This window comes from Bombina bombina, chromosome 4 (assembly GCF_027579735.1).
Source record: "Bombina bombina isolate aBomBom1 chromosome 4, aBomBom1.pri, whole genome shotgun sequence".
Taxonomy (NCBI): Eukaryota; Metazoa; Chordata; class Amphibia; order Anura; family Bombinatoridae; genus Bombina; species Bombina bombina.
Window position 1 is genome coordinate 635,073,707 of NC_069502.1, and position 23,705 is coordinate 635,097,411.

Here is a 23,705-nt window from a genome sequence, read left to right on the forward strand (position 1 = left end):
TCCCTTTAAATAGTCTGTTCTGAAACATGTTAAAAAATATATATATACATTTTCAGAAATATGGAGCAACCGAGACAATTATTCTAGAGTTTGAATTACATTACAGATATGTTCATAAGCCCAAAAATAAAGTTGTACCTTTCCTGTTATAACCCCACCACAACTCAAGATATTGGCCTCCTTTATAAAAGTTTGTAAATTTTAATTTCTTAAAATAAGTTAATTAAAATACAGATTCAAATAGGAAATTAAAGTAGATTGTAAATTCCCATGTGAATAGGGCCCTCATTTCATCCTGTATTCGTTTGAAACATTTTGTCCTGTCTCCTAAAAATAATGTATCATCATTTTACTTTTATCTTTCGTACAAACGGACAGAGCTGGGGACTTTGCTGTTGCTTCGTAAATAAAGTATAATATTAACAATACTGTAATAATAATAATAATCTGATTTGTTTATTATTATATATTATACAAACCTCTGTAGCCAAAACATGTGATGGGGTTTTAAACTGGAATCAACCATGAATTTGCAATCCAAATTTTAAAATGAAAGTGGAAGTAAATATGTTGAGATGGGGAAAATTGTACAATGGGATTCTCTGATGGTACAAGGTGGTAGGAGGAGTTTGCTGGCAGTGGTACTGGGTACAGAAGCAAATGGTTTAGACAGAAGTCAACACAGAATGGAGATGTACAAAAAATGAGTAAGTCGATTAAGCTACTCTTAAAAATGCTTTGCCAACAAAAGAATATTCTAATTAATGTGTAGGAATTGGAGACAAATTAAAGGGACAGTCTAGTCAAAATGAAACTTTCATGATTCAGAAAGAGCATGCAATTTTAAACAACTTTCCAATTGACTTATTAAAAATTTGCCTTGTTCCCTTGAAGGTATTTTTGAAAAGCTAAACCTAGGTATGCTCAAACTGATTTCTTAACCGTTGAAAACCGCTTCTTAGCTCAGAGCATTTTGAATAGTATTCACAGTTAGACAGCACTAGTTCATGTGTGTCATATAGATAGAACTGTGCTCACTCCCGTGGGGTTATTTATCTCACTCCCGTGGAGTTATTTAGGAGTCTGCACTGATTGGCTAAACTGCATGTCCGTCAAAAGCACTGAGATAAGGGGGCAGTCTGCAGAGGCTTAGATACAAGGTAATCACAGAGGTAACACATTAATATAACTGTATTGATTATGCCAAACTGGGGAATGGGTAATAAAGGGAGTATCTATCTTTTTAAACAATAAAAATTGTGGTGTAGACTGTTCATTTAAATAATGCAACACATGACAGTTACATAGAAAAGTAAATGATCTTCCTGTGTAGTGGGGATTCTGCTACAGAAATAGAACAAGTCCTCTTCATAAGCCAAACTAGTTCTTGTTGACCTGTGATTTCTCCAGACACATCTCTAATTAACTCTCTAAAATTCAACACAGCACAAGATATACGAACTGCACTTTCCAGCGAGTGAGCAAATAAAGATACCCAGGTATACAGTTGGGTGTTTTCAGTTCTTGGTCAACCTATCAGAGTGCATTATAGTATGTGTAGTGAATGGTTAGCTAGTTTATAGTAAATACGTATCAGCGAATATTTATTGAAGTATTAGTAAAATAATAAAGTTAAGCATTTGGCTATCACAGGGCAGTAACGTGTTCAAGCCCTTATTGGTACCCAAGGGGTTAAAGAGGGCGGCGAGTCCCGACCTTACCATTCTTGGTGTCACTTGAAGGTGCGGCCGATGCTGCTGGAGCTGTCGCCGAGGCTATGGTCACCAGGGTAGCCGAGACTGCTGCAGCTCCTGCTGCACTTGCAGCCATGCCTCCTCCTGCAGCTGCAGCAGCAGCAGCTGCCATCGCTCCATTTTCCTGTTCATCTCCGCTGCTATTAGCCCTTTTATTTTTCTTCCCCTTGTTATTTTTGACGTTAGGCATTGCGCATCAGCCTTTTCAATTCCTAGCTTGGGGTTGCACTTAATAGCTTGATCCACCCGCCTTCATGTTGCTCTTCTTTTATTGCTAAATAGATGGCAACGTGCGCAGAAGATTCCCCAAAAAAATAATAATACTAAAATAACCTAGTGGGTGTATAACGCACCGCGGTTACTGCTGATCTACGATTAGCTCTGCATCAAGAAGCCTCGCAGGCTAAGTGTGTGATCAACATGAAATCTGCCCCTATAGCTCCCCAGTGCTGGGGGCACGGGGTGGCTGTGCTTGCAGAGGATTAGAAGGCGTGTCTCGTTGTTTTGATTCTGCTTTTCGAACGCTGCCGTGAAATTCTTTCTGAACCGCCCCTCTGTCAATTTTGCCCCGTCTCTCGTGACGTCACAGGCAAACACTCAACACAACCCTTCCCTTTGCTACGTCACTGGTCTCTCCCTTAGGGCTGGTAGTTCGCAGTGCCCCGCCTATTCTGCCGTCCAATCCGGGCCAGGATACGGAGTGTTTACGTTGCTTCACTGCTTGAGGATGTTTTTCAATTAGATCTACTACTGAGTGACTGTAATGCACGAGACGAGTTGGTGGTACCCTTGCCAATACATTTAATTAGTTAGACCTTATTGACAATATGCATTCTTCATTAATATAAATCCAATAAGTTTAAAAACACACATTTGTGTGTAACAATTGATTTAAAAATTGAGGCCAATGCTTTATTAATTTATCATGAACAGTAACAATGCGAAGAGGAGAAGCGGTAAGTTGCACCACTTTATGGAGTGTATATAAAAAGGTCACATTAATTATTATAGGATTTATTCAGCTACAGACAACAATATGAGTAATACAAATATATAACATACGATTTACAAAATGTATTCAGGAGGCTCATAGAATAAGAATTGATAAATATAGAAGAGTGATTACACTACTCAGGCTTTTTTCATATGGAACAATGTACTGGTCATCAAAAAAATATATTAATCAAGTAAAAAAGATAAGAGCAATTAAAATATATGAGTGACCAGGGCCGCACTGTAAAAAAAAAAAGACCGTATTTATTTGTCTGCTTGGACCCACCTAATACTTATACACCATTGTGGTAATACATATAAAAACATGAAAAAGTTTCCCTTCGCTTTCATTCAGTGTCAGTAAACTCCAAGGGCCTAAAAAAACAAACTTGGAGCACATTAGTGCAACCTCACGCTCCCAGGTATGTGTCTCTTAAAGTGAATGTAAATTTTAATAAATGAATGCCCAGTTTTTAAAAATACTATTAAAAACAGGGGCACTTTCATTCATTAAAATTTACATTTAAGCGTTTTTTTATTTCTTTAGGAAACTTGCTCGCTGTCCCTGTCTCTTGTTAGCTGTCTCGCTCTCGCTGTCTCTAGTGGGCTGTCTCTCGCTCCCTCTCGTGTTCTGTGCTCTTTAGCTCCCTTTCTCTCTCTCTCTCTAGCTTTCTCTCTTTAGTTCTCTCTCACTCGCTCTCCCTCTCTATAGCTCCATCGCTCTCCCTCTCGCGCCATTTCTCTCACTCTCTAGCTCCCTCATGCTCTCTCTCTCTAGCTCTCTCTAGCTCGCTCTCTCACTCCATTTTTCTCAATCGATCGCTTTCTCTCGCTCCCTCTCTATCCCTCGCTCTCTCTAGCTTAGAGCTGCGCATCTTCACTTGTCTCACGATTCGATTACGATTATCATCGTAACGATTCGATTCTTCGATGCATCACGATTGCTGCACTATTCTGCCCATTTTTTAAATTTTTCAGAAAAAAAAATTCAAGCAGTCAAAATATTGAAATAAACTCTTTTTTTATTTTATTAGCTCAAAAAAGGACACTCTTCCTGTGGCAAAGTCTGAACACAGCAGACAACAACAGTTTATAGAACAGTAAATACTAAATGGCAATTGTTGTATTGGTTTGGAAACAATATTATGGCATCAAACTGTAGTTACAGAGTACGTAGTGTAAAAAGTGCAGTGCTCGCAGTGTACTTCTTCAATAAAAGAAAATATTTACATGTATATTTTATATATAGTACACTATACACTTGTAAAGAAACATGAACAACAAATAAATGTCTAACCTATCTATGTTGGTTTTAATGTAATGTCTTTACTTACTTAGTAATAATAATATAATAATAGACATTAAATTAAAACCAAAATAGATAGGTTAAGCTTAAGTTACCACCATAATGCCTTATTTCTTATTTGTGTGAAAATTGTCCTCAGAAAACAAAACATAAATCCCTTATATACGGTACAAAATTACAGGTGCACTCCCCTGTGCCTTCATGACTGTCAATTTGTGGCAAACAAACATCATGTGAATCTGGAACACAGCACAGAGTGTGCACACAACACACACATGTGACATATACAATTAGTTTACACAGTTACAGTAGTACTAGAGACATTTAAAACAAGTAGCATTGAACTGAACTACTATAACTACAGTTTCTTCTTGATGATTATATTATCTTTATGGGATCACAAATATAATTAGTTAGTTATTAGTTACTATTAAAGCAGTACTACACACAACTGAACAGTGACTGAGTCTGTCACTGAACAGTACACACAGTCACACACAAACAAACAATACATAAAAAAGCCAGCAGACATCAAGGAGTAAATCATGGTGAAGAAAGGGTGGCACGTGACGCCACTCACCTGAGGTGTTTGTGCTTTATTTTTGTATTGTGCTGTTGTGTGTGTGTGTGCTGTGTACTGTCTGTACAGTATATTTGTGATCCAATAAAGATTTACTCAAGGTTTACTCAAGGCTTTTCCTTCCCCTAATAGTGGTTTGGCTTCAGTGGTCTCACTCTCTGCACACTCATAGACAGTTAGACACTAGACAGTGGGACACACACAAACAAAAACATTCAAAGGCACCACAGCCAGTCAGCCACAGTCACACTCACACTCATAGACAGACACACATACAAACAAAAACATTCAAAGCTCAGTCTGACACACACTCATAGATACATACAAACAACATTCAAACTGGCACTCACTCACAGTCACACTCACACACTCATAAAGACAGTTAGACAGTACACATCACACATTGTTATTGTTAACTGGTTGGTTATATTAGGTTAACCCCTACAGATCTGCCTGGGAGTGGGATGGCATTTGGGACAAAACATATGATATCTTTCTTAAAGGGTCTATTTAAAATAGACAATTTTTAGTGTGAATAATCCCTTATGCAATATGCACTCACTGCATTACAAGCAATACAGGTGTGCTGTAAACAATAGCACAACATCTACAAAACAGAGCGCTTCCTGATTGGCAAACATCACAGTAACACTAGAAGTAGTAATAGACATTATACAACAAGTAGTATTGAACTACTAGATTTACTAACTTTGATTATCTTTATGGGATCACAAATATATTGTTACACAACACACACACACCACACACACACACAGTCACACACAGTCAAACAATACCAAAAAAACCACACATCATAAAAAGAGTGAATCATGGTGAAGAAGGGTGACACTGACACGCACACATGAGGTGTGTGCAGTTGTGTGTTGTTTCTTTTGTATTGTTTGCGTGTATGTGACTGTGACAGTGAGTGACGTGGTCGGTCGTGTCGTGTAGTGTACTAGTATATTTTGTGATCCAACAAAGATTTACTCAAGGTTTTAAGCTTCATTTTTCAAAAAGCTATAAGCTATAACATTAACAAATATAAAATAACTTAACAATACTGCACTGGGCAGTGGGGCACACAGCACTTTCTTCTGGATGTGCCAAAAAACATTAAATATTAATATAATCCTGAATCACTACTCAGAATTATGGAATATGTAGGTTTTTCTGTAAGAACACTAGTTGATCCACATGCTCTGGTTTGAGGGTGATTCTTTTTGCCGTTACCACATCTCCTGCAGTGGAGAAAACCCGCTCTGCAGACACGCTTGTACCTGGGATACACAAGTATCGCTTTGACAAATGAGAGAGGAGGGGAAATATGACCTCATGTACATGCCACCAGTTCAAAGGGTCTTCAGTGAGAGGCAGAGATGGGGCTTTACAATATTTCTCTATTTCCTCTTCAGTCTTGGCATAGGGGGTCTTGGGTTTTATTGTACCTTCAGTGTCAGTGAAAGACTGTCCCAGCAAAGTCATGAGCAGCGATGTGGACTTTCTTTTGGGAGGAGAAGGGTTATCCTCCTCGATGGGTGATTCTTCTTCCAGAGTTTCTTTTCCCTCAGGCAGTGGCACTTCATCCACGTTTGTCCTCCTAGATGTAACTGTACTAGTACACTCAATCTGTGTTTGAACAAAAGAATAGAAAAAATAGCATTCATTATTACCTCTAGCAGCCAGCCAGCTAATGCTATGTGTGTGCTCAGAGAGACAGTAATGCATAAATAAATGCATGCAGCAGCTCACATCTATTAGGAGTGGACGGAGGAGGAGGAAAGTTGACTGACTGTGGCGTTTTCGAACTGTCTTATATAAATAAACCTTGTACTCATTAAACTAGCTACTAAGCAAGCTACTGCTAGCTAAGCCTATTTTGTATGTTTTATGTTTGTTTTCAATTTATACATTTTTCAAGAAACATGATGCAATTAAAATTACCTCCAATGATGCAGCCTCCTCAGTCACTCCTCTGTATATCTCCAATCTCTCCTCTGTGAGAATAAAAGGCAGTCCCTTAAAACGAGGATCCAGGGCAGAGGCTGTATAAAGTATCTTCTTCTCTGCCTCACTGCTGTACCTCTTCAGGAGATCTGTTTTGATGGCATTCTTGATCTCATGGATCATGGGTGTGTCTCCCATGGTGTCTGTCATGTTCTGGAGCAGTTGTGTATTTAGAGGGGCAATGAGAGAAACAGTTGGATTGCGCTCTTCTGACTTCAGTGTGGTTGCATCTTTCATTGGCTTTAATGCACACAGCATCCTCTGCATTTGACACATCTGTTTCGTTGAGAGTGCAGAGATCTGACTCACTTTTTCTGACTTCTGGAGACAACAATGTGGCACAGATTGCAGGTTGCTGTTCTAAGAACCTCTCGACCATGTCATATGAGCTGTTCCACCTTGTTGTCACATCAGTTATCAGCTTATGATTCTTCAGGCCAAGACATTTCTGTTTTTCTTTCAGACAGTGGTTTGCTGTAGTGCTGCGGTGAAAAAATGTTGATATTCGTCGCACTCTGCCTAAAAGCCTGGAGAGCGTGGCCACTTTCAGCGCCCGCTGGGATGCGAGATTCAGTGTATGGGCGAAGCATTTTACATGAGGGAATTTTCCAACTTGAGCAGCAACAATCATGTTCGACGCATTGTCGGTCACAAGCACTACAGATTTATCGGACAGCTGCCATTCTTCCACGACACGAGACAGTAGCTCCGCCAGATGAGAACCTGTGTGAGACTCATAAACTGCTCGCGTTTGCAGCACATGCGACAAGATCTGCCAGTACTTGCTAACGTAATGTGCAGTTACTGTTACATAAGACTCCGTCGTGACTGAAGTCCATGAATCACACGTTATTGTGACTCGACTGGCTTGGCTCATTGATGCAATTACCTGAGCTTTTGTTTCGTGGTAGAGTGCAGGTATAACGTTTTCTGTAAAGTGATTGCGTGACGGGATCTTATAACGTGGCTCTAGCGTCTTCAACAGGTTGCGAAACCCAAGGTTTTCCACAACAGAGTAAGGCCGTAGGTCCTTCGCTATGAAAGTTGCCACAGCTTTGGTTATTCTCTTCCCTTTTTCAGAGTTGGCCGGCAAAGTTGACAGCATTGCATCAATTCTTGGCTGATGAGCTTCAGCTAGTCTTGTTATTTCCATGGCAGTGGCACTGGCGGCAGGTGTTAGCATCTCAGAGTGAAAACGGCTAACGTGATTTCTCAAGTTAGTAGTATTCCCAAGGTATTTAATTTTTGTGTGACAGGCTTTACAAACCTTGTGTGTCTTGTCCACTTCGTGCTTTCCAGTATGTTCATAAAATCCAAAATGTGCCCAGATGCTTGCTTTTAAAATGCTAGGTGCATTTTTTATCTCTCTATCTTTTTTGTCTCCCTCTGTCATTTTAGCATGACATGTACATATGTGACGGATGATGTTGTTGTCAACGTCGAACTCTGTCAGTGTTAAAAAAACACTAAGTTGTCAAAATGTCAAGCCGCAAATGTAAAATCAACAAGTACTAGTAACTTCAACTACTTGCCATTTTGCCAACATTTGAAAACAAATTGCATTGCAGGGGACATCACTTACTGTAATATATTACACACTTAAAGGTGCAATGAAACCCAAACATTTACTTTCATGATTCAGATAGAGAATACAATTTTAAATAAACAACATAACTAACTTCTATTACTTAATTTGCTTCATACTTCTCAGATATCGTTTGTTGATGAAATAGCAATGCATTGCACACATTAGTGCACGACACAAGGAGGAGGCGATGCATTTCAACAAAGGATAAGCAAATGATATAATAGGGAAAGTTGTTTAAAATTGCATGCACTTTCTTGAATCACAAATTGGGTTTTATGGCCTTTAGTATGTTTAAAAATGCTGCTTTTGGCCTTGTTATAAATAAAACGGATTGGGTTTGGATTGGCATCTTTTAAGAGAGCACTCAGCACTTGCAATTGCATTGCATATATAACATTTATTATATTAAATACTATTATATATAATATAAGTGTATATTATTTTCAATAGTTGCAGACCAGGCATCCATGTGAAAAACATCTAGATTATTGATTGTATTGTAGAGGGGCCGCAGACCATCCATGTGAAAAACATGTAGATAGATAGATTAGATAATATAGTATTTAATTATTATAATAAATTTTATATATGCAATTCAATTATGCAGCAATTATGCAGCAGCCTGAGCCTCAGTCAGTAGTAACATAACGTTAAGTATTGATAATTAATAATTTAATTGTACCCCTTATTGTGCTCTTTCAGTAAGTAGGCAATGGCATTGGCAAAATGTACAACGTTTTGGTTAACTAAGCTATAAGTTATTAGTTTCTCATCATAGGTCTCCTCCTCTGTCTCCCACAAAATAAAAATGAGCCCGCCGTGTAACTGTATACCGCCGTGTATACTCGGAGTCGGAATCGTCATCACCATCATCAATCTCAGGCAACAGTGAGTCCTGCTCCTACTGCGTAACTTTGGCACTTCCAGAGACCGCCCATGGAGCGCCCATGTTGCTTTATTGGGTGACGTGACGTCAAAACGCTGTACCGCGCACTTTCGCGCACTTTCTGTTACTTGTCCTGGGGTCACGTGGGTAACGTGAATCGATTCTCGCGCCTCACCGCATCGATGCAGAATCGTTTCATGCCGCATCGCGATGCATCGTCAAAACGATTATTTTTGACAGCCCTACTCTAGCTCCCTCTAGCTGCATTTGTATCGCTCTCTATCTGCTCTCGCTCCCTCTCTCTCACTCTCCCTCACTATCTCTCTCACTCGCTCTCTCTCTCTAATGCTGTCTCTTGCTCTCCCTCGCTCTCTCTCACTCCCTTTTTCTCTCTCGCTCCATTTCTCTCGCTCTCCCTCACTGTCTCTCTTCCTCGCGTTCTCTCTCTAGCTCGCTCTCTAGCTCCCTCTCTCTATCTCTCGCTTCCTCTCTCTCGCTCCATTTCTCTCTCGCTTTATCTCTCCCTCCCTCGCTCTCTCTCTCATTCCATTTCTCTCTAGCTCCCTTGCTCTCTCGCTCACTCTAGCTCTCTCTCTAGCTTAATTTTCTTCTTTCTTTCTCTTTTTCTCTCTCTCTTTTTATTCTCTTTCTGTTTCTCCTAATATTTATCTCTTCCTCTGTTTTCCTTGCTCCTATTCTCTATCTCTGCCTCTCATTGTCTTTGCCTCACTGCTGTGCGTAACATTTTCTACACAATTGCAGTTGTCTTATAGTATGTAAAGGGATAGAAAGGTCAACATTGAATTATGCTGGAGTGCATTTCAATTATAAATAGACACAGTTTTGCAGTATACTTCTATTAGCAAAAATGCTTCTTTTAGAAGTTACTATGTTTCAGCTACATATGCACATATGCTGTGAGTGACCAGTATTCACACTAAAAGAGCTGGTTGTGGTGTATTGTGTCTGTGAAGCTACTGCTGACTCTCTGAGAAGGTGTGATATTTGAATACTGGTGCAGAGGTCTCACAGCATATGTGCATATGCCTCTGAAAAACAGTAATAACTTTTACTAGAAGCATTTTTGCTAATGGAAGTATATGGCAAAATGCTGCAAGTTAAAGGGACACTGAACCCAAATTTTTTCTTTCGTGATTCAGATAGAGCATGACATTTTAAGCAACTTTCTAATTTACTCCTATTATGAAATTTTCTTCATTCTCTTGGTATATTTATTTGAAATGCAATAATCTAAGTTTAGACACCGGCCCATTTTTGGTGAACAACGTGGGTTGTCCTTGCTGATTGGTGGATAAATAAATCCACCAATAAAAAAGTGCTATCCAGAGTTCTGAACCCAAAAAAAGCTTAGATGCCTTCTTTTTCAAATAAAGATAGCAAGAGAACGAAGAAAAAATGATAATAGGAGTAAATTAGAAAGTTGCTTAAAATTGCATGCTCTATCTGAATCACGAAAGAAAAATTTTGGGTTCGGTGTCCCTTTAACACTGAAATGCACCCATGCACATTTCAATGTTGACCTTTCTATCCCTTTAATTTTTTTGTGGGTGGTTATGGAGAATAACAATGTCTCCTAAATTGTACAGATCTCAAAATAGCTTTATATTTTTTTTACTGTGGTCTTTTTTTATTGTTATGTTTTCTATTTAGTTTGCTCTATTTCTTGTTCTAACCCTTACCTGTCAAGTTACATCCCTTTTGTATATCTTAGACATCAATGATGTTTAGAAAGGCAAATTCGATTGAGAGCTTATTTTCTCTCTTTTCAAGGTTATGAAAGTGAAAGACAAACACGTAATACTCAAAAAATGTCCCCAAAGATTTTTCATGATTTATCTCCATGCTGAAGAATTTTTGATCTTCAGGCCTTCAGTGAAACATTGGTGAGTGTTTGTGGACCTTTCACTCTTGTACTGGAATTGAAAACATACATATTGAAATGGACTTTTGGACAAACTGAATTGTATTTAGAATGGTCAGACAAAGCTTACAGGGCAGCCTGAAAAAAGGATGCCATTACAGATAAAAGAAAAATGTGACCACCAAACAAAGTACATATTTAAAGGGACATTAAACACTTTGAGATAGTAATATAAAATGATAAATCATATATATAAAAAAAATCTGCAATATGCTTTCATTACTTATTTTGTCCCATATTCATGTTATTCTATTCTGAAATTGTGCGCTTTTAAGTTCCTGTTAGAAATGGAAGTCCAGAACACTGTTATATTACACACAGCAATTGGCTGCACATTCTAGTGACCTATTTATAACTATCCCTAATTGGCCACAGTAGAGAAGGTAACCTAAGTTACAACATGGCAGCTCCCATTGTTTTATATACACTAAAACTTTACACTTATTTTGTTTTTATTTAAACAGCTAATTCAACTTTTAAAAATATGTATACATGTTATTCTCAGAATAATCTTTTCAATGAATGATTCATTCTGTCTTGCATTTATTTAGTATGTAATGTCCCTTTAAGGTATTAAGTACAGGAAGGATGTAATAAACTCATAAGATGTATCAGATTCAGGAAGGATGTTTAATTAGTGTGTGTGTGCATCATGGTTGAATTTTATTTTATCAATTTCAATATTAGGGCTTGAGTTATGGATTATTTAAAGACTATGGGCCGGATTTAACATGCTGAATCCGCCGAAGTTTCCGGCTTGCCGGTAAAGTGCGTACTGCAATCATCTCGATCCGATCGATCCGATCGGGATGATTGATACCCCCTGCTAGTGGCCGATTGGCCGCAAATGTGCAGGGGGCAACATTTAGCAATGCCGGGTGGACATAAGACATCTTTCTTTACAAGATAGAAGATGTGGGTGCTGAATAATGTGGCATAAAGAAGACTACTTTGGAATAGCACAGTTAGGTAGGCTTACCAGATGTCTCGTTTTGACCAGGATTGTCCCTGTTTGGAGGCACTGTCCCGGGGTCCCACCCGATTGTTAATTCTGTCCCTGTGAGGTGTTCTTTTTGCTTATAAGTGCCATGCCGTGATTAGATTTGTTGGAGTATTCATGCAGACACTCCATGTCACCAGTTGATACACAGCCAATCCGCGTGCAGTGGCTGCATCTGATGGCTAGTGTTTCCATTTGCTGGACTACTACAGGCAGCCAGGGTGGAAGACATAATGGAACCATTACATAGGTGAGCGAGGCAGCTGCCAAGCAGACTGTGTTTCTAACCGGTGCTGTGTTATTTAATAGTTGTGACCTAATTTAGGTCCCTGCTTAAAAGCCTAAATCTGCTAGGTTGCAGCTTCTCCAGCAATCACTGTTGCACAATCCGGGGATCGTTTATTTATATCCCAGCTACTAAAATTATGCAATTTTTTGTTTGTGTAACTAACCTGTTTAATATTTAAAGAAACAAGAGGTCTATTAGTGTGCAGTCATGTGGTGTAATCAGTGGTACTGCCCAAATCATAGCACTACAAATGATCTTTAAGTATGTTTATACTAATCATATTTACAATTGCATTCTACAAAGCATCTACTATGTCAGTATATTTATGAAAATCTAAGTAGTGCTCTCCAAATAATATATCAGCTTATGGCAGGGTTATAACACAATATATTTAATAATTTTCCTTAAAAATAGAAACCCTTAACCAACATGCATCTACTAGAAACCATATAATTAATATAAATACCTGAATTATTTTATTTAGTTAATATCCATGAACATTTTGAAATATAGTTGCAATACCAGAATATGACACAATATTATATACGTTAAAACCGACTATTAAGATATGCTATCCTTCTTACAAAGCCCAGAAAAATTTACCTTCACAAATCAGCCTTATTTACAAATAGCCTTTCATTCAGTTAACACAATGGGACTAAAACCTTTAACTTTTAACATCCAAGCAATACAATCCTAAACAGTGCTTATAAACAATAGGATCATATATATATTATGCTATTTAACTGCAATTTATCCTAATACAATATTGATTTGAAACATCAGAACTTGCACAGATAAGTTACTTAGTCTACCAGATACAAATTTAAACAATACCTGGGCTTATGAAATAGTATTATATATTTGCATAGATAAACAATTTAAGATTGGGATTAGTTTAACAATACATAGGCTATCAAATGCTAACTTGAAATATAAACTCTTTCCTTAACTCTGCTACATACAGCAATAGTAAATGTTTACTTTAAATGTTTGCATACAAATAGGCAAGCTAAGAGTTATTCAAGGTTATGCAATACAATTTAAAAGCACAATTTGCTCTCTTCAATCTTCCAATTGCAATTTAACTGTAGTGACTATGCATATAACTTATTTTAAAACATCACATGTAATTTCAATACTTTACCAAATAAATCAATCGGTATCCAATATTCCTTAATAGGAATTATTTTACCTCAGATCACCAATAAGTGTATATCGCAATCAATGAGAAAGGTAGATTAGCTTTGCTTGAGTAAATGGTATTTCACGCCCAGCAGGAACCAGTTACAAGTTTTAGCTTCAGCAGAAAATCTCCCTTCTCTATATTGCATTCACTTTTTATTAGTTTTCCATCATGGGTAAATTATGGGTGGCCCTCCTTGTCTCTTTTGATTGGGTATTTTGAATACCTGATTGGATTGGCCCTTAACGGAGTTGAGCATGTTTACCATGGCAACGCATCTTTTGAACAGTTAAATTCCCTTAACTGTCCTACCGGTATTGGCCCTTAGGTGGCAGCAGATATACAGACAAAACAAATTCACCTTTAAAATTTCTAAGCATTTTTAACAAGTTAATTATTCTCATAAAATGGTTATTTAATCAGATTACACTCTCTGTATTAATCATATATAACCCCAATTATAGATGAGTAGTATTAGATTATTTTTTCTGATTATTCTGATACCAAATATGTTATATTATTAACATTGTATTGTATTAAGGTAATTTAATACTGCTAATTATTATCTTAAAATGCATTACAATTTTATCAGTATCCTGGCATTTCTATCCAAATAACAGCCTATTTCACATTTTCAATAGTACTGCCTGCATGCACTCCTCTATGATCCATCTGAAAAATAGAAAATTTATGTTATATATATGCACTTCAAATATGGGATTAAAATGGTTATTTAATCTATAATAATTCTTAATTTATTTCCTATATAAATATCCCATGCAGCAATTATCTATTTAATATAATGTGTTTAATTTCAATTAATTTATTATCATATAAAAGACCGTCATATATCCATTAAAAATATATATATTCTCTTATAATGCTGAAGTGTATTCTACTTGCCTATAACATAGTTGTTTTAAAATTTAATTGTGAGCCATTTGCTTTCTCTGTGTTATCCTCCCCAGACTCTTCGTCTTTTACTCACCACATGGGGTCTTTTTGTACCTGAGAGTAATGCTGACATTCTCACAAAACATGTCATTTGAAACTAGACTTACAGGTTCCTCTGTGAGGAGGAGGGAGATTATCACACATTTCCACTTTGAAAAACAAATGGTGTCCTGATCTATGTATCAAAATGCTGTCTTTGACACAGCAGGAAGTGGGCCTCAAAGGCTATGTTAACTCTCAATTATGGTAAAACATGTTTGTATTTTCATCTATTGAGTAAATGTTTTGGTGTCAAGCCTCTGGAGACATCCTGTCTGTAGTTTAGTCCTGAAATGTTTATTCAAACTTGTGGGGGTTTTGTGAGTCAAATCCTGACATCAGAATTTAAACCTTATTCCAGTAATATCTGATAAAAATATGGTTTCATACATAAACACATTTCCCTGTCCAATTGACATACATATATATCTAAATATGTATTTACCTGTGCCCTGACAACTAATAATTCCATAGAAGTCCTATAACTCCATATAATCCCCTACATGGCTCCCCCTGCTTTCTATAACCCCTTTGTACAATTAAAATCTCTCCTTAGAAATCTACACCTGTATTTTCTGTATCTCTCTTCTGCTGCCTCACCCTATTTATTACCATTTACTACTTGCCCTAATAAATACCTATTACTCAGAGTAACAGTTGTCTATATCTATGCACTAGAGGTAATTAGGTCCATTTAAATGATGCAGACTATAAGGTAACATCTAAGGTTGAGCACCAGGAAACCTTAGAAACTAGATTTCATATCTTACCAATGTTATGTTGGTAAATTATTTGTCCATTTATATCATACAACAGAAGTCCTGTGTGTAGTGTGGTGCAGGTGTGTGTGAAACTGTGATGCATACTGTACACTGTACCATATGCTGTGTGAAGTATGGTACGTGTGTGTGTGTGATGTGTAGTGTGGTACAGGTGTGTGCTGTGTTTAGTGTGGTACAGGTGTGTGTGTGTGTGGTGTATACTATACACTGTACCGTGTGCTGTGTGTAGTGTTGTACAGGTGTGTGTGTGTGATGTATACTGTAAACTGTACCGTGTGCTGTATGTGCTGTGGTACAGTTATGTATGTGTGATGTATACTATAGTATACACTGTATTGTGTGGTGTGTAGTGTGGTATGTGTGTGATGTATACTGTACCTTGTGCTGTGTGTAGTGTGGTACAGGTGTGTGTGATCTATACTGTGCTGTGTTTAGTGTGGCACAGTTGTGTGTGTGTGAGAGAGAGAGAGAGAGAGAGAGAGAGAATGTGTGTGTTTTTATGTATGTATGTGTGTGTGTGAATGTGTGTGTTTTTATGTATGCATGTGTGAATGTGTGTGTTTTTATGTATGTGTGTGTGTGTGTTTTTATGTGTGTGTGTTTTTATGTGTGTGTGTGAATGTGTGTGTTTTTATGTATGTGTGTTTGAATATGTGTATGTGTCACACACATACATACACAAAACACGCACTTTCATACATAAAAAGACACACACACATACATACATAAGAAAATGTATCTTTAAATGGAAAATTAGTTCTGGTCTGCAATTACCACGCCCCCTTGACCACACCCCTGAACACCCCCCCCCCCCCCACTGGCACCGCGCCAGGTGGTGCCAGTTTCACCTCTAAAAATTAAGGAGGTCTCTGGAGGCTGACGTAGATCAGCCGGAGGTGACCGTGACCTATGGGAGAAAGAGGCCCTAGTGGGGGTGGGGTTTGGGTAAGAGGAGGAGGAGGAGCAAGGTTAGGAGTTATTTAAGGCAGCTGAGTGAGAAAAGCCGCAGAACACTTTAAGAAGCATTAAAGAATAGAGCATTTGTCTGCGTGCTTTTCCCACTTTTACCTCAGGATGTCAGCTGTTGAGGAGATGTTTGCCCTGCTCCATGAGGCGGCGGAGCATAAGGGCCCTGCATAGCTGGAGAGTCGAGTGATGGAAATTTTGGAGGGGAGGCAGACAGTCACGGAGGTGGAGTCTGGAGCAGTGAGGTCGAGACCGGTAAGGAGGTCGAAGCCTCCGTTTTGATTGAGCCAGTTGGGGGGATTAGAAGTTCTGGGGAATAGTGTTATGATTGAGGGCTTTTCTGAAGATTACTTAGATATAGTGGAGGTGACTTCACAGGTCAGTGGGGATAGTAATTGCCAACACAGGGATTCAGTTAGAATCCGTAATTGTGAGGATAGGGATCCTGAAGCAGTGGAGCTGTGGGAAGATATGGGGGACATGTCCCTTTATTTAAATTCCTCAGAGGATGAGTTTGTCCCCCAGACTGCAGATAAACGTAGGCCTGTGGGTGGGTTTAGCCTTACACACAGGATGTTTTTGGCCACTTGGCTACTCTCAGAGGTCCCGTCAGATTGCAAGGGGAGAGTTCAAAAGGGGCAGGTTCATCTTTTGTGGGCTTTTCTCTTGCAGAAAAAACAGATCCAACGTCACGGTCAGCTGTTTAAGCTGGCCTTTAGAAGGCAATTGGTGATGACGGCCGAGGGGGGGCTGCCTCCAGCCTGCACAGATCATGGACAGAGGCTATGGATCACGGTGTTCCTCAAAAAGGGCGCCTGGACGCAAGCAACCAGGAAGCTATGGTGAGCACAGCCCGTAGTTTTGGCCAGTTTTCTAGTAGGGGTGGGTATGGGACAAAAAATATATTCAAGGAATTGCAAATAGTAATAGTAAACGGCCCATGGGGCCTGGTGCAGGTGTGGTGGTTGCTAGGGGGAGATCAAGGAGAAGGGAGGAGTTTGATAAGAGGTGGTCCGCGGGGGGAGGTGTTTCAGCCCCTAAGAGAGGATGGGCGGGGCTCTGTCTAATGTTCCCAGGTTAGCTAGGGGAAGGGAAGTGTGTGACACATTGGGGGGTTTCATGTGTACATGTTTTGCAGTATCATTTACGGCAGCTTCAGCAGCCGGATACAGCGGGAAGAGTTGCAGTGGCCAGTTGTACAGTTAGCGGAGCAAGAGTGATGGAGTCTCACGTCAGTGGGTTCCAGGGTCTGGAGAAGCCTGCATTAAAGGGAACTCCTATTGAGGGCTTCCAGCAAGTGGCCAATTGGACAGGTGAGAAGAATACTTTGACAAAAGACAATAGGTTTGTGGGTGAAGATAGAGGGTGTGTGAATGTGGGTGATTATGTTGCGGGAAAGTTGGTAGCAGGTTTAAGGGAATTGTTGGTTAAATTTGAAGGTGCTGGTATGGCATCTATTCCGCCAGTTGCTAAGGCTTGGATTCCCAACCCCGGAAAGGTTCGTGGGAGCACTGGTAGTGGAGTTCTACTGCACCGGTTTCTGTGGTGGCCAGTGAAAGTGCCAGTAACCAGGTGACCCAGACTGTTAGGGTGGGGGAAAGTGGGGTTGCCAAAGTGACCACAGGGTCCGAACTTAAGGTGGCTGACACTGCCATGTCCAGGTCATGTTTGTGTTCTATTGGCCTGTTAGGTATTCATTTAACAGCTGAGGTTAAGGAAAAGTTCTGGAAGAGGGAATTTATAGAACTTTTTTCTCTCCTACCTTTGGACCAGTCGTTTGAGATCCCTGAGGATTCTAAAAAATACTCTGCTAAAAAGGAGCAGGAGGAGAGGAAGAGGCGCTATAGAAAATTAACTAAAACATTCACAAACTGGTTCCAGGCGTTCGTGATTTAGGATGGCGGTTAAGTTCCCAGAGCAAGATGCACCGCTGTCTTGCTATCTGGATGAGATAGCAACGGCGCAGAGGACTTATGGGGGTATGGCCTGGTGGGCATATGACAAAAGTTTTCGTCAGAGGTTGTCGGTCAAGCCCGACATGAAATGGGACGACCATGATATGGGGTTATGGTTAAGAATTATGACCCCTCTCAGGAGTTCTCAGCCCTTTCATGGGGGCGCTGGCGGTCAATCTTCTGCAGGGTCGTCGGCACCGGTTAAAAAAGGGTTTTGCTTCGCATTTAATGACAAAGGGTACACATTCGGAGCATCCTGTAAATTTAGACTTTTATGCTCAGGATGCGGAGGTTCTCACCCATATCTCAAGTGTTTTAAGAAGGGCAAGCCAGGCGGAGGTTTTGAAGAGCTTGAAAAGGGGAGCAACCCCGGTGAGGTTAAAAGAGATGGAGCGGTGGCTCGTACGATATACTAGACAGAAAGGTTGTAGGGAGAAGGCTGTCCATTTAATGTATGGTTTTGAATTTGGTTTTAGGATCCCGTTTTCTGGAGGGGTTAAAAAATGTAGGGGTAATTTAAAAACTGGCTAGGCAATGGCCCGGGGTGGTTAAGGAGAAGCGGGTTTGGGTCGCATGCTGGTCCTTTTGAGAGTCCACCTATATCTGACTTGATGATTTCTCCCCTTGGGGTGGTGCCGGGCAAGTTCTGCATGATACACCATTTGTGCTTTCCAAAAGGACAGTCGGTGAATGACGGTATTCCTGAGGACATGTCGTCTGTATCGTATGCGTCTTTTGATCATGGGGATTCAGATGGTAAGGGAGGCTGGTCGATTTGCCTTATTGGCAAAAATTGACATTGAGGTGGCTTTCAGGTTGCTACCCGTTTACCCAACGTCCCATCATTTTGTTATTTTGACGGGACTTATTATGTTGACTTATGCCTGCCCATGGGGTGTTCCTTTTCCTGTTCACTATTTGAATGTTTTAGTTCTTTTTTGGAGTGGATGATTCAGGTTCAGTCTGGTTTTCATTTGACGGTTCACTACCTCGACGACTTTCTTTTCATTGGTCCGGCTGGCACGGAGGTTTGCTCGTCTTTGAAAGACATTTGTTGTCACGTAGCAATGGATTTTGGGGTCCCTATTGCTAAGGAGAAGTTGGAAGGTCCGACCACGGTACTGAGTTTTTTAGGGATCATCATAGATTCTGTAAGAATGGAGTGTAGGCTCAGGATGATAAAGTCGAGGACTTAGTTAGCATCATTCAGCGTTTTCTTGCAGTCGAAAAAGTAACATTGAGAGAATTGCAGTCCCTGATAGGAAAACTTAATTTTGAATGTAGAATTATTCCTATTGGTAGAGTTTTTTGATAGGCAGTGGCAACGGCAAAAGTAGTGATGCCTCATTATTTTGTAAGACTAAACAAGGAGCACAGGGGTGATCTGAAGGTTTGGAGGATGTTCCTGAGTTAATTTAATGGAGCCTCCTTGATCCAGGAAAAAATGGTCAAATACGGAACTAGGGTTAGTGACTGATTCGGCTGGTGGTTGTGAATTTGGAACCTATTTTCAGGGGCATTGGTGTGCTGTACCTTGGCCTGAATCATGGGTTGATTATGGTCTGGTTCGAAACCTGGTGTTTTTAGAGCTGTTCCCTGTGATTGTGGCACTTTATGTGTGGGAGGAGGACTTGCTTAACAAGTCAGTAGTGTTTTATTCGGACAACATGGGAGTGGTGTCCGCATTAAACAGCCTGTCGGCTTCTCTCCCCCCCCCCCCAGTACTGCGTCTCTTGAGGTTGGTTGTGTTCAAATGTTTGAAATTTAATGTATTGATTAGAGCCAAGCATATCCCAGGAGTGTGTATCTCAATTGCGGATGCTTTGTCTTGTTTTCAGTGACAGCGGTTTTGAGACTTGACTCCGCATGCTGATGCAGAAGGGTTGCAGTGTCCGGAACAGCTGTGGAGGCTTGGGCTGGAGGATTGGTTTGACTGGTGAAGTCGTCTTTAGCTCCAAGTACATGGTCTTCTTATTCAAGAATCTGGAAAGAATGGGACATGTGGTTAACTAGGGTTGGTGCTTGTGAGGTCCAGGATGGGCTTAAAGGATGTTTATGTCACGCTCCTCGCTTCTGAGGCTCTGTTGCTGCGTTGCTTAGCAACATCCTTTGCCTCTGAAGCTGTCTCACTCTGCTGACACGCTCCCTGAAGCCGTCCCATTCTGCTGACATCACTCTGGGTTCAAATTCCGGCGTGTCCTTCACCTGATGCCCGTTTGTTTTTTCCTTGCTGTGGCTTTGTGAGTACTCATTTGGATACTTTGTTGCCTGATGTTCTGTTAACGAGCTTTGCTTGCCTGACCACGTCTCTGTTTAACCCCTTCAAACCTGAGGATATTTTGCTGCCTGATTTACTGTTAACAAACTCTGCTTGCCTAACCACGTCTCTGTTTAACCCCTTCAAACCTGAGGATATTTTGCTGCCTGATTTACTGTTAACAAACTCTGCTTGCCTGACCACATCTCTGTTTAACCCCTTCAAACCTAAGGATATTTTGCTGCCTGATTTACTGTTAACAAACTCTGCTTGCCTGACCACATCTCTATTTAACCCCTTCAAGCCTGAGAATACTTTGCTGCCTGATTTACTGTTGACAAACTCTGCTTGCCTGACCACGTCTCTGTTTAACCCCTTCAAACCTGAGGATACTTTGCTGCCTGATTTACTGTTAACAAACTTTGCTTGCCTGACCACGTCTCTGTTTAACCCCTTCAAGCCTGAGGATACTTTGCTGCCTGATTTACTGTTAACAAACTTTGCTTGCCTGACCACGTCTCTTTTTAACCCCTTCAAACCTGAGGATACTTTGCTGCCTGATTTACTGTTAACAAACTTTGCTTGCCTGACCACGTCTCTGTTTAACCCTTTCAAACCTGAGTATACGTTTCTGCCTGATATACTGTTAACGAACTTTGCTTACTTGACCACGTCTCTGATAATCCCTTTCTAATCTGAATCTACCTTGTTGCTGGATCTTACGTTGCCAAATCCTTGCCTGCCTGACTACGTTTATCCTGACCCCTTATCTTCTATCAAGCATCTTTGTGGTTTTACTTGGATTACGTGAGTAACATCTCACCTTGTATTATTCTTTTCCAGAGAGGCTGTTGTGGGGTCAGGTCCTGGTTTATACTCAGTGTGCTAGTGTGTTGTTAATTATCATTCTAGCATTTGGGTCTGATTCAGGACCTCACCTAACCTGACATAAAAAAAACAGAACAAAATATGGATCCCGCTGAGTTATCCAGGGCCGTGACCCTACAAGGACAGCTTCTTGGAACTCATGCTACACACCTGCAATCCCTAGAATCTAAGTTGGACCAGATCACTACACTTCTTTATAATCTAGCCTCTCCTGTTCAATCTCCTGCAACTCCAGTTGTTGCTGCGGCCAGTTCTGGACCAATATTTAACCCACCTCAGTCTATTAGTAACTTAACGCCTAGGATTCCCCTTCCCGATAAATACGACGGCAACCCTGAAGACTGCCGTGGATTCCTAAATCAATGTCGTCTTCTTTCAGAAATAACCCTCATGTGTTTTTTAACTCTGGCTTGGGTATCACCTCTTCTGGAAAAAGATGACCCTTTGCTTTATGATGTGGACTCCTTTGTATCTGTTTTCTCTTTAGTGTTCGACGAGCCCGGCAGGTCTGCAGCAGCCGAGGCAGGACTGTTGGATCTTAAACAAGGTTCTCTCTCTGTAGCCCAATACGCTATTGAATTCCGAACTCTTGCGGCTGAGACTACTTGGAACCATGGGGCCCTGAGAGCTGCCTTCCGCAAAGGTCTAGGTGAACGTCTAAAGGATGAGCTTGTTTTTCGGGATTTACCCAAATCCCTTGAAGATCTCATTAATTTATGTATTAAGTTGGACACACGTTATTCTGAGCGTCTTCAGGAAAGAGACCATTACAGGAGACCCTTTTCCAAACCTACTTTTCGCCTGCCTTACCGACCTCCTAATCCTTCTGCTACTCACTCTGAGACTGTAGAACCTATGGAAGTAGTTGCAATCAAATTAACTAGTGCTGAACGCCTCAGGATGCGTACTCTTGGACTTTGTCTTTACTGTGGAACTAAGGGACATCTGTTAAAGGATTGTCCTACACGTCCAGTAAAAGCCCGGGCTTAATTTCTGACAGAGGGACAGAGTTAAGCCGGAACTCTTTTTCTTCCCTCAATCCAAAACTTTTTGTTCCTGTTACTTTGAAATTCGGAAGTGCTAAGTTTCAAGTTCAAGCCTTAATTGATTCTGGGGCTGCAGGGACATTCATTGATTCTAGTTTTGCTAATTCTCTCCGGATACCACTTCTTGAAAAGGATCAAGTTATCAAAGTTACTACTGTCAGCGGTCAACCGCTAGGTTCTGGATTTATTCAATAAGCCACCATTCCTCTAAGTATGTCTGTAGGAATTCTTCACTCTGAGACTATCAGTTTTGATGTAATCTCCTCTCCTCAATTTCCTTTGATTTTGGGACTACCCTGGTTACAGCTTCATGATCCTGTTTTCGCTTGGACTAAAGGGGAACTTATAGCCTGGGGAGATACTTGCTTCAAACATTCGCCTAGATTACGAGTCTTCCGTTAGCCTTAAAAAGCAGTGTTGAGGGGTCCTAACGCTGCGTTTTAACGCCCGCTGGTATTACGAGTCTGGCAGGTACAGGTGGTACTGCTCACTTTTTTTCCGCAATTTTAGCATACAGCAAATCCCCTTACGTCAAATGCGTATCCTATCTTTTTAATGGGATTTGCCTAACGCCGGTATTATGATTGCTGGAAAAAGTGAGAGGTACAGCCTCTCCTGTCCAGACTCCTACCGCATTTAAAAGTCACTAGTTAAGAGTTTTATGGGCTAACGCCGTAACATAAAACTCTTAACTAAAGTGCTAAAAGTACACTAACACCCATAAACTACCTATTAACCCCTAAACCGAGGCCCCCCCCCCCCCCACATCGCAAACACTTAACTAAAATGTATAACCCCTAATCTGCCGACCGGACATTGCCGCCACTTTAATAAATATATTAACCCCTAAACTGCCTCACTCCCGCCTTGCAAACACTAGTTACATTTTATTAACCCCTAATCTGCCGGCCCTAACATCGCCGACACCTACCTACATTTATTAACCCCTAATCTGACTGCCCCCAACGTCGCCGCTACTATATTAAATGTATTAACCCCTAACCCTAACACCCCCCTAACTTAAATATAATTTAAAAAAATATAAAAAAAATTACTACAATTAATTAAATTATTCATATTTAAAACTAAATACCTGTAAAATAAACCCTAAGATAGCTACAATATAACTAATAGTTACATTGTAGCTAGCTTAGGGTTTATTCTTATTTTACAGGCAACTTTGTATTTATTTTAACTAGGTAGAATAGTTATTAAATAGTTATTAACTATTTAATAACTACCTAGTTAAAATAAGTACAAATTTACCTGTAAAATAAACCCTAACCT

The 23,705-nt window shown here is 40.1% G+C and overlaps 1 protein-coding gene and 1 long non-coding RNA gene across 3 annotated transcripts in view; one reads left to right on the plus strand and one right to left on the minus strand.

Moving 5' to 3' along the window:
• The window catches only part of HECA (hdc homolog, cell cycle regulator), a 230,421-nt gene extending 228,134 nt beyond the window's left edge, over positions 1 to 2,287 (minus strand). Inside the window, 1 exon segment of the mRNA XM_053710660.1 lies at positions 1,722 to 2,287. Within this exon segment, the coding sequence (XP_053566635.1) occupies positions 1,722 to 1,944 (223 nt within the window). The 5' untranslated portion in view covers positions 1,945 to 2,287.
• Positions 2,288 to 2,510: 223 nt separating this feature from the next.
• LOC128656646 (uncharacterized) overlaps positions 2,511 to 23,705 on the plus strand; it is a 52,653-nt gene continuing 31,458 nt past the window's right edge. The window contains exons 1-2 of one of the 2 annotated variants that reach the window (XR_008402038.1): positions 2,511 to 2,710; positions 10,906 to 11,018. This is a non-coding gene — a long non-coding RNA (uncharacterized LOC128656646). The remainder of the gene's footprint in view (positions 2,711 to 10,905; positions 11,019 to 23,705) is intronic. The other variant, XR_008402039.1, reaches the window with a different exon arrangement.